Source organism: Embiotoca jacksoni, unplaced genomic scaffold (genome assembly GCF_022577435.1).
Source record: "Embiotoca jacksoni isolate LCO1_2020_lvr unplaced genomic scaffold, fEmbJac1.0.p SCAF_10, whole genome shotgun sequence".
Classification (NCBI taxonomy): domain Eukaryota; kingdom Metazoa; phylum Chordata; class Actinopteri; family Embiotocidae; genus Embiotoca; species Embiotoca jacksoni.
The window spans coordinates 2,371,190-2,382,788 of record NW_027185230.1 but is presented as its reverse complement, the minus strand read 5'-3'; the positions used below and the strand labels follow the sequence as shown (position 1 = coordinate 2,382,788).

The 11,599-nt window shown below is 41.3% G+C and overlaps 1 protein-coding gene across 1 annotated transcript in view; it reads left to right on the top strand.

Moving 5' to 3' along the window:
* The first annotated feature begins 4,724 nt into the window (after positions 1 to 4,724).
* The window catches only part of arrdc1b (arrestin domain containing 1b), a 41,141-nt gene continuing 34,266 nt past the window's right edge, over positions 4,725 to 11,599 (top strand). The window contains exon 1 of the mRNA XM_069161539.1: positions 4,725 to 4,883. Within this exon, the coding sequence (XP_069017640.1) occupies positions 4,766 to 4,883 (118 nt within the window). The 5' untranslated portion in view covers positions 4,725 to 4,765. The remainder of the gene's footprint in view (positions 4,884 to 11,599) is intronic.

Sequence of the window (11,599 nt, the reverse complement as noted above, 5' to 3'; positions counted from 1 at the left end):
CATGCAAATAAAGCTGCATTGAAATATGTGTCACTGTTTCTTAACATTTCTGTTATGTGTGTTACTTTGGGGAGAGTGAAGTAAGAATACCATGGTGCTGTAGTTGCCTCTGATCTTGTTTGTTTGTTTGCGCAATATGTGTGATATAATATACAAGTGAAAATTAAATGAACAAAGAAGTAGCATCAAAAAATAAGCTACAACTACATTTGGACACTTTTAAAGCTAGATTTTATTTCTGTGATATTTAGATATATTTCAAAAGTGCAATATGCAGCGTTTGAGTCCTGTCTTGTAATACCACTTCATATGTTAGGAGGAGATCGTGAGTCACTGTAGCAGTCAGGCACCCTGCCTTCAATCTAACTCTCAGTATTCTGGAACTGAAGATCATAAAAAACAAATAAAAGTTAAGTCAGTTAAGCCGATAGTTTACATTAAAGCTTCCTCATCTTCATTTTCAGCGAGACCATTGTAGCAAGACCATATATCAATACCATGAGATTCTTTTTTGATACAGTTTGTGTTGTCATGAGCTGCATTAAAGATCCATTTTGAATAGTCCAAACAAGGTAAATACACCTGGTTTGTTTACAGCATAAAATCCCCTCAATCTGTCGGACTTTCCAAGTTCCCACTTGTAAATTTAAACTCAAATGTCCCCCGATGCCAAATTTCAACCACATACCCCCATCAACAGAATTGAAAGCTGTGGTAACAATCTTCATTTGCACTTCTTTCGTATTTCTGTCTAATTAAATCAGCTGTACACAAGGCACTATCCATCAACAAAGTCAACTCAGGTGTGACGTCATTCACAGCTTCGACATCCGACTTAATTGAGCAGCATTAGAATACACTAGTTCTTCTTTCTCTCATGTTGGAGACTGGATGCTCACTATGACCTCTTGATATGTGTGGTGGTATTATGGGATGGGGCTTGCTGGTCCAGTATGGTGACTTTAGTTGACATCTGTGCATCACAATATCTGAGTGCCTTTGTCATAACATCAAAACAGCTATTTCCTCACACTTTGTTGGTAATTTTAGTTAATTATTGAATGTTTTAAACTTAAAGTCTTACATATGGCACATTTAAATATTTATCTTTTACCTTAAAGATGCTGTAAAGTAGAAATTAAAATTAGTTTTAAGTTCATCACAACACACAAGTATGGGTTGTGCTGAAGCTCCGCCCACTCGCTGGAAGGTGTCCAGTGTTCAGTAGGACGGTCCTGTGGCTGCAGTTCTTTTCCCCACTAAGCGGTCTGTCTGACATCCAACCTCTCCGGTGACTTTATGCATGATGTCCCACTGGTCCTCTGTCTCTCTGGTGGACGGAGCAGCCTGCTTTGGGAAAACAGAATAGAATCAGAATGTATTTGTCCAATTAGTGAAACATACAGATGCATATAAATGCGGATGCGGTGCGTCCATGAACTCCGTCCGTCTCCGGTGGAAGTTGGTGAAACTATCCACCGTCAAATGGTCCCTGCAGAGGCGGCTGTTGGTGTTAATCCTAAACTCTCCATCAGCGAGGCTCTTCACGAAATCAATCCACCTCTTTGTCCTTTCTTCATCAGTAGGAACTTTAAATGGCGACGCAGCGCTGCTTTGGAGGTTCTTGCTTCCAGGAAAGATTCCCTTGCGGGTGGAGGGAGACGTCCTGCAGCAGCCAGCTGATGTACAATAACAGTCTGACTACAGCAGGAGGAGCAACTGAAGTGGAGTGGGATGACCTCTTATGCAAATGAGCTCCAGGCTTTTATAGCTTCACCGTGTGAGAGGAGGAGCCACGCAGAAGGTTATATAAACCGGCTGTGCGGTAGCTCGGTGACGTACTGAAGCTAGCTTTCAGCCCCGCCTCAAAAAACCTGAGCTGAAGACGGATGAGAAACTGTTCAACGGGTCTAACTCCACATTTCAGTGCGACAAAGTTTTCAAACTTTACACACGCTTTCAGCAACTCATTTCACATGTATATCATGTATTGAGAAGCAAATCTTGGAATTTGCTTTACAGCAACTTTAAGTTGTGTTTTGTGTGTGTTTTGGGCTGTTATTGTAAGCAGCAATCAAACAAGCAGTCCTATTATTCACAGGACAAAATATTTTAAAAGGGATCCTACATCAACAAAAGTGGTATCCATCTTGTATCCATTGAATTGATAGATTTTTTTTTAATTTATTTTTTAAATCATTGTCACTACTTATTATTGCATTTATTGATAAGTTCTGTTGGATTTCCAGCAAAATAAAAGACATCAATCACCTTGCCAAACTTCTACAGACACCGTTACAGATGTAAATGGGAATGCAAAAGCAGTTTACAGTTGTCCACCAGGTGGAGCTACTGGAATAGTTCTCGTCTCTGCATGTCACCATGACTCTACAGTAAAAATACATGTTATTCACCATCAGGCTGGACCAGCAACAAAAGGTCAAAGTGTCACAACAGACCAGAACCAATTGGTACCTCTTTTATGAAAGGATGCGCAAAACGTGTCTTTAATTAGTGAAGCCCGCTCCCCAAACATAAGATGATGGCAGGCAGAGAATGAATGAATAAGGCTGTTTAATCATTATGCTCACACTACTGGCACGGATCCACCCCAGTCTGATGCAAGGCACACCTGACATATGGCGCTAACATCTCATCCTGTTACTTCCTGACATACGATCCTCTCACTTGCAGCCTCGCAGTGTCAGAATGAGTCATTATTCAAGCTGTTTGAGGGGAGCATTTTGTAACACGAGTAAACAAACAAAAACAAACAAAAAAAAAAAAAGGAAAAATTTAAGGGATTCTTTAGACCAGATCAGATGCAACCGCACACCAGATTTCCATGGATACAGGCCGTTACTTGGCAACCATGGCGTTTGTCTGTAGTCATGGAAACATCTGTCTTTGACGAGGAATATCAGCAGCCTGGTGAGATGATGATGAGAGAGAAAAAGGAGAGAGTCTGTCGCAGTGTATTTGATGTAATTTTTGTCAAGTGAGAACACAACTCATTCACACCGCATCATAACGACTGTACAGTGTGTGGAGATTACACTATTAAATCATTTTTTTTCTGGAGGCTTTTTACACACCACAGTAATCACAACTTCTACATCCAAGGCTCCAATTACTGATGCTGCACAATGAGACAGGAAGTACACTCAGAGACAGGAAGTACACTCAGAGACAGACATGGGAAGTTAAATGAGCAGTGGGGAGGAGTTTGGGGTGATTTCATGTTAATTCATATTACTTTAAACTTTGCCGGGAAAAAATAACAGCATGCAAACTGAAATTGCTCTCATGTCTGTGAGAGTGTGGAGTTCATGGACACCTTCATCCCACAGTGCAAAATAGAAATAAAGGAGCTGCTCCCAGCTGTAAAAAAAAAAGTTAAAAAGTGGTGGACAGTCAAGCAGCATGCCCTTGACATCTGAACATCTTTACATTGAACCTATTTGTAGTTTGGTCATTTAGTCCTCATGTACACATTGTATTTAAAAAAAAAAAAATACAAAACAGTTTCATGATTTAATGGATTTACCAAATGCAAATATAGTGCTGTGAGCACTGACTAACAGGAAGTATGACACTGGCAGTCAAAAGCAACCGCTTTGTCTCGTAAGCTTTCATATTTTGAATGTGAGTGGGATAATGTAATTTGAGACAGCTGTATATGGACAGCACGTGTATGGTCCACACACTGAGATGTTTCCACCTCAATGAACACAAATTTTAAAAACTGCAATTTCAGAAAACTATGGTGGAGTGCTTGGTCCCTTAGTCTGGGTTTTATACTGCACAAACTCAGCTACAACTCAAAACTCATACAATTATTTATCATCAAGTCTGAGTTGGCAAGTGTAGTGAGTAAAGTGAACAGTAGCCCTGGGACCACATAACAACAATCCCAAAAGCTCTGGATTTACTGTTTGTCCGCAGGTCTGTGGTAACTTTGTATTGAGTAGTATCAAAGACAAGTCGTGACCTTCACATTGTTTTAGTGTTAGCTGCTCAAACCTGTTGCATATTCCTACAGTAGATTACTTCACTCAGATTACAGCAGCACACTGACTGGGATGGGGAGCGGGTCACCCCAGCAGATCGATTCAGCTATGGGTATCAATAGAAACTGCTGTTGTGGTTTAATGTGGGCTGGAAGTGCTTCCTTCATTTTATGTATTATTGCAGCCTGCACATAAGGGCGAGGCATGTATCTCTTGTACAATAACATCCTTTCTGGAAAGTACCATACAGTCAGATATCAAACTGAGCCTGCAGCCCGCTAAAGGATCTTACAGTATACAATCAGGCACAGGAGGACACCTTTGTGTAATATGTTCAACTTTCAAGTAGTTAATGGAGTAAAGATTTTATATTGAATGACAAGTCTTTGGACTGCGGTGATTGGAAACTTCAAACCAAGCATTAAGGTTAAACAAAGCTGAAGATATTTATGATGTTTTGGTTGTCACATTTTCTTAGATGACCACCAAACATATCTTTGTTTTGAGTTTGAGTCCTGTTAAAAATGTAGAAAGCTTTCGAGTTTTTTTTTTTTTCAGATTCATGGCTGTTGAGTTACAAAAATAGATCTTCACGTTCAGCCCAAAACCAACGTGAGCATCAGTTATCCCTCCCATTACTTTCAATGGTCGAAGTGACGTCACTGGTCTCTATGGGGGGAGGAGGGCTCGCGGCAGCAGGTGAGCGCGCAGCATCAGAGACGCAGAGCGGCTGAGCAGCGGAGCGCGTCGGAGCCATGGGAAAGCTTCAAGAATTTGATATCACTTTTACCAGCAACAAGGTGGTTTACGGTCCGGGAGAGTCCATAAGCGGAACTGTGAAAATACGAACCGGCACCCCGCTGCAGTACAAAGGTAAGCGTGTCTCCAACACTGAGCGACAGGGTCTTTTTTGTCTTTTTTTTTTTCGCCAGCGTGTCTTTCACCGCCTGGCTCAGCGGAGCGCGCGAGGAGGCTCGATGTAAATAAACTTTTCCTGCGAGCTGGTGAACACGAGGAGGAAAACAGGGCAGCTTTGTTTTTCGTTTCGTTTCTGAGCAGATTCAATGGCTCGTGTTGTGGCTGCTTCAGAGGAATTTGGTGTGCGGACATCGGGGGTTTCGGTGCTGCTGCGCTGTGGGGAGTGGACGGAGCGTTTCCACCCTCCACATGACGCGAGGAGCCAACATTGTTGTGCCATGTCAGCCGGCTGGTGCTGTCGGCAGCACACATCCCTGTTCACATCCGGCCTGCTGTAAACGTGTTGCTTCCTTGTATTGTTTTTGTTGAAGCCCAGACATTGTTTGGGCTTTCTGTTTAAACGATGAAAAGCACCGAAAAAGCAGAGCAACAGGTGTTTATCTTCTAAAAAAACAAAACAATTCTTATACACTGGCATAGACAGACTTTGAAGCATTTAATGCCATTATTTCAGACAACCTTGTTGTAAGGGTTAATAATGGGGGAAAGTAGTTTAGCAAGGTGGAGGGCAGCTATTGGAGTTGCCATGGAAGTACACAAAGAATCCATTGTGTGGAAGTGATCCTTGTGGGGATTCTTCTGTGATAATAAAGGGCTCCTATCATCTTTAACTGAAGCACTTTTTCAATGGGAGTCTGGCTGGTGGCATGTTAATTGACAGCAAATAAAAGGGCATCTGTAAGGTGCAGTATCACCAAAGAGAGGCAAACGGCAGTGACAGATTCACACAGTGCAGCCGTTTTATACAGGATCTTTAGTGAACAACTTTCCACTTCAGTGGTTTGTAAACAAGTGAAACGTTTAGAAAAAAAAAACAAGACAATGTTATATATACAAAACAAAACAAATAAATGGCTTTCTTTACTGATTAAAATTACAAATGTTTTTGTTTTGTTCCTAATTCAATCTTTTTCAGAGATAGTTTTGGCCAAAATGAGATTTCTGTGAAGTTATGTGGCTGCATATTCACCAGCCTTTCTGACATGGTGAGATTAATTTGCCGTAATACACAGGCTGACCTGAAGCAGATGGTACAACAGCAGAGGTCAGAGCTCCTGCTAAGCTCTGTTCCACTATGAAGAGTCTCTGCAGCGGCTCGTCTGTACCTGACATAATATCAGGTTATTCCCAACTCGAACCCTGCTTCAGTGGCTGCCGTGGCAAACGCGGGTCGTCCTTGGAGCTTACAGTCAGTAGGAGAGCTTCTCTCTGAGGCAAGTGAACAGCTCAATAAAAGCACTTGATGCAGGGAAGAGCCTGCAGAGAGGTTCTCATGTCGTTGGCTGCAGGCTGCGGCTCCACGGCAACACGTACCTGCTGTTTTCACTCGTCCGTCCATGAAGTTTCACTTCTCTGTAATCTAAAATCCGACTTCACGCCTGCAGCAAAATGAGAGACCGCAGCGTGCTTTCAGTTCTCTGCGCTCCGATTAACCACCCAGTCACTAAAAACGCTGACACTGATTTAATCACTTTATGAAACAAAGTGGCTTTGAAGAGCTGTAATAGAGATGGTCAAAACAACATTTTAAAAAAAAGCTACAAAACAAAGCACAGTTTAAGTGAAATTAAAGGATTAAGTTAAATTAACGGTGCTGCTGTCTTTGGATACGATGCCTTTAACCCCGTAACGTGCAGAGCAGGAGACTTTTGCAGTGAATATGAGCATAACGTTTTTAGGATTTAATATATTGGTGGACCGATACGCTGCTTTGAAAGTAAAGATAAACCGTTTACACTGCTGTGAGTTTTGTTTTTTTAAATAATGCAATGACGGAAAAAATTTGCTTTGAGTATATTCATATATACTCTAAATTGCATCTGCTGACCTTTCTTAATTTTCAATACAAGTAGCAGTCTGTTAAATTGTACTCAGAGAACCTGCTGGCTGGACAGTGAGTTCCAAAGAATAAACATATTCTGGACTCTGTTCATTTCTGTTTCCTCAGTCAACAAAACAACATTCATTTTGTTCACCTTCTGCCATGATCAATGTGTATTTACAGTCACAGAACTCTCTCAGGTATTCTTCTGTTTGTTCAAACTGAAGCTTTCTTGTAGAAATGGCTTTTAACTTGTTTCTTGTGCCCATTTAAGTCACTTGGTTTCAGTCCTCCGCTGACATCTGAGCCAAAGTACTCCAGCTCAGGAGACTTGGGCTCCATCCTGGGCTTTCAGCTTGTCTGTTAATGTACGATAAATGCCGAGGCTGCATTATGTGCCTGGTGACGTCAGCCTTCTCAACATCAGCTGCTGCTGATTCCATCGATTAGACGGCTTGAGTCATGCTGAAGCTGGGAAATGTGTGTCGGTCTGTTTTGTTAGAGCTCGACAATTTCCTGTTTTTGTGTCTTGAGAAGAGAATACATAGAAGTTGTTACTGTGAATCTGGAAATGTTTAGTCTGGACAGTCAGAGAGTTTTCCTCAGAGTTTTCCTCATTTAATCAATTTTCTCTATTTATTTGATTTGAGGATGTTTGATTAAATCAGATGATGAGTCACGTAGACAATCATCTGACCACTTGCACATACTGTACATGGAATTGCAGTAACGATGCAGATTAAGAGCGGATGTGCTCCTAGGGCCCTTTTTTTTTTTTTTTTGGACAATTTTTCCAAAATAAATAACGCATATGGTTGCATGCAAACAGCCACAAAACTTTTTAATTACAGAGTTTTGTCCTCATTGTTTAATTAAGCAAGACTTTGCCTCTATTTCATCTGAATTATTGTAGTGTTTTAATTAGTTGATGAACAGAAAGTTAGTAATCTGCAACAATCCTTCGGGGTCAGTCAGCTGGGCCTTTTCAGTTCAGTGTTCATGACAGCTGCTGTTTTCTAACAGAAATTTGCAAAACACCCATTAATATGAAGTTATTTTTGTTTCTTTTCAATGGGAGCGGAAGAGTCAGTTTTGGGAGCAAATTTATCAAGCTGCAATTAAAAATCAAGTCTGCAAATACAAACGTATGAGCCTGGATAAAAATGATCTGGATTGCACAATTTGTTTTGCAATTTTTGGCAGTTTTGTTGGTTTCAGTCACAGACTGCAGATTTTTGCTTATGAAACCAGCCTATTTATTATGTCACGGAAAGTTTTGATTGTCAATCAGACCTCTTTGTTTGGGAGTCAAATACTCTTGGTTGAAAGTTGAATTGCATTTAATGGGCGGGACTTACACTGATGGATGAGACAAGACCTTCTATAGTGTGTTTGATTGTTTCACAGCATGACCACACACACACACACGCACACACACACACACACACACACACACACACACACACACACACACACACACACACACACACACACACACACACACTCCCTCTGTAAACACTCATCAGGAGATGACTGTGTGTTTAGCTACATGGAGGTCAGTTGACACTATAATTCTCTTTCTATTGAAATGCTTTTAATGGTTTTATAGCACAGTTTTCAATATAATGTCAACTGACCTCCACGTAGCTCAACACACATTCCTCTCGTTAGGTTTTTGCTGCATTCTGTTCTCATTCACAGTGAGTCAAACACTGACGTTTTAGGTGCAGAGTGCGCCCCTCGACGTCTCATAGAGACGCACACGGTGTCGCGTTCAGGTACCAAATACGACTTGGTCGTGGTTAGAAAAAGATGGTTTGGGTTAAATGTGACAGGGTCACCGTTGGGTCGGGATCAGGCACAAAAAATGACTTGGTTAGTGTTAAGAAAAGATCATGGTTTGGTGTACTTGAAAGCAATCCACCTTGACTTTTGCTTTCTCATGGACTCGAACATCGCCCTCCTGTGTCTAAGCCCTTGGTTTGTTCTATCCAACCATCCCAAACCAACTCCCTCCTCGGACTTCACCCCTTGGTACTTTGTCACATATTCTTTCAACCCACCATCTCATGGTGTGAAACACATGAGGTACCTTGTGCGTATCTCTCTGATGCCAACAGCTGTGGAAAAACTGTAGTATTTGATACATAGGAATTGCCCTCGCATGGGCAGTGAGAGAATCAAATCAAAAAATAGAAAGTCTTGCCTCATCCATCAGTATACTTCACGTCCAATATTTCCAAGCAATAGTTTTTGATTGGCAACCAAAGAGGTCTGACTTGCAAGCAAAACTTTTTTGTGACACAATAAAGAGGCTGGTTTTATAAGCAGAAGTCTGTGACAGACTTGCTCTCAAAACTGTCTTTCATTAAAAAAGAGACAAAAATAACTTGATGATGATTACAGGCAGAATCCATCCTCAGATATTTTGCAGCACCAGTGTTGAAGGTCAGCACGGGGTTTTCTGCATGACATTAGAGTGAACTATGACGTTTAGTTCCATGTGTTTTGGCTGATAAGCTACAAATGCTTTCTATTACATAAATTGTGGCACCATCTGATCTGTATGAATCCCTGTTTAGTCTTTTATTTATATTGCAGTATTAGTCTGGCGTGTTCAGTTACCCAGTAATAAGATGAAATAAAAAGAGATGGGTATTAATAAACAAAGACGGGCTTTTCTAATGTGCTGAATATTGCAGGGGCCAAATTCTCCACCTTACTCTATTATTAATGATGGAGACCATTAGACAGCAGTTCTATTGATTAGCTTTCTCGCAAACAGTCATTGCAGCAGAACCATGAATGTGTGAATGAAAGTACAGAATGAGTCACTAATACACTATTTACACAAAATATTGAACACGCACTAGAAAAGCAGTTGAACTCCGTACCTGCATCCACACCAGTGCTGCTTATATTGAATAATTGTGCTGCACAAGGATATGAATATCTAATGCAATGTGACAGTGATGATGCAGGAAGTACCAAGTGAGTTGTCTTGCCACTAGCAATAAAAGCTACCAAACACAAAATCTAAATACATTGAATGTCTATTGCAGAATACATTTTGTATTTCATTAAAATAAGAAGAATGATGAAGTGCCATTAAACTAGCCCGATGTGGCGCAGAGGAGCAATTACTTTTTGCCATTGGAGAGAAAACAGTCGGTCCATAATGCTTAAAAGGGCAAAAGACACCCAACTACCGGGTTGCTCAACTTTCCAAGGCTGCTGTTCAGGCCGTTGCTGTTGGACCGGATTGACCCGGGCTTCTGCTGAGGCATAACAGAAAAAAAGGAAGTACAGTCTGTAGTTTGAAGTTGAGTCCTTTCCCCACGTTAACGATGTTAATATCAGCCCAGTTTTAGGAAATGAAACATAAAATATGATGCTTTCCGGCACATATATGCTTTTATTATTAACCTAAATGTAACAAGCTTCATGACTCCGACACTGAACATGAAAACAATCAACTTCAGTTTCTTCTCTTCTTACTTACAAACCCTTTGAACAAGTATTTTCCTCTGCTTTTTCTTTTCGCCGGTGTCTCCACTCTCAGTGAGAACTGGCTACATTATTCTTGCTGATGGTTTCTGCTGCTCTGCGTCATCTGGGGGTAACGCCATGTTGTCTTTTATTAGGGGAGAACGTTGGACCTCTTGTTTGACAGCAGCTAATGTCTTCAATGAAAATGCAGCAGACTTGCTGTCATTTAGAAATGAGATGACATAAAGGTATGACTTGCAGTTTGAATACGGTTAATCATGCAGCCCTACGAACAGGATTTTCTGTGGTAAATTCTGGGCATTGAGCAGTGATGAGTTGTAGATCTGAAGTGGTGGGCAGAGCCTGCCTGTCTCTTCCGTTCAGCCTCCTCTTCTGTCTCAATCACTTCACCCGCTCTTAGCAGCATAAAGTCACCTGATACAGGAGATGCTGCTGCATTGACCGAGTGCCTCGGCTCATGTGGATATTTAATCTCACGTGAGACGTACCTCTGTATTGACAGTTTGCTTCAGGCTGCAACACAAAAAAAGTTTTGTAACCGTGTGCCAGTGACAGGCGAGAAGGTTCTGCAGCAGCAGCGGTAAAACAGGACGTTTTGTCACATCACATAATACAAGTCTTTTTTTTATCCTTTGAGACATGTGACTGTGTATCCTGTTAGACTCCTAGTAAGTGTAAATGAGACGTGGAAGTTTTGTGCCATCTCAGGTGACAGTGTTGAAGCTTGCAACAGAGAAGGAACACAAACATTCACTGTAACCCAACCATCATCTGTGGTAATTCAAACCATTGGCTTTATGTAAACAAGACTAGACTTCCCTTGAGGCCCACATGATGCACACACACACACACACACACACACACACACACACACACACACACACACACACACACACACACACACACACACAGACACACACACACACACACACACACGCACACAAGTTTTTCTCTTGTATGCAAGACCTGTGTTTTATTGATCACATTTTGAGGATCACTTATTTTTTTTAATTTTTTTATGACCTCTGGTGCTTTTATGCAAAGCCAGCAAAATGACTGAACTATCCAGTTACTTCTTGTTTTGCATCTAAATGCCATAGATGAATAATTGTGGGTTTTCTTCCATGGCCGTGGGTTTTTACAGGCATGCCAGCTCTATCCTGGACGAGTCCTCACTTGTCCAGAAGGCAGAAATCAGTTCAGCAAAGAAATTATGGAGAAGAACTTCTGATACGATGAGGGATGCGGTGTGGAATCAGTATTGAGGCTTGGTTGCTGT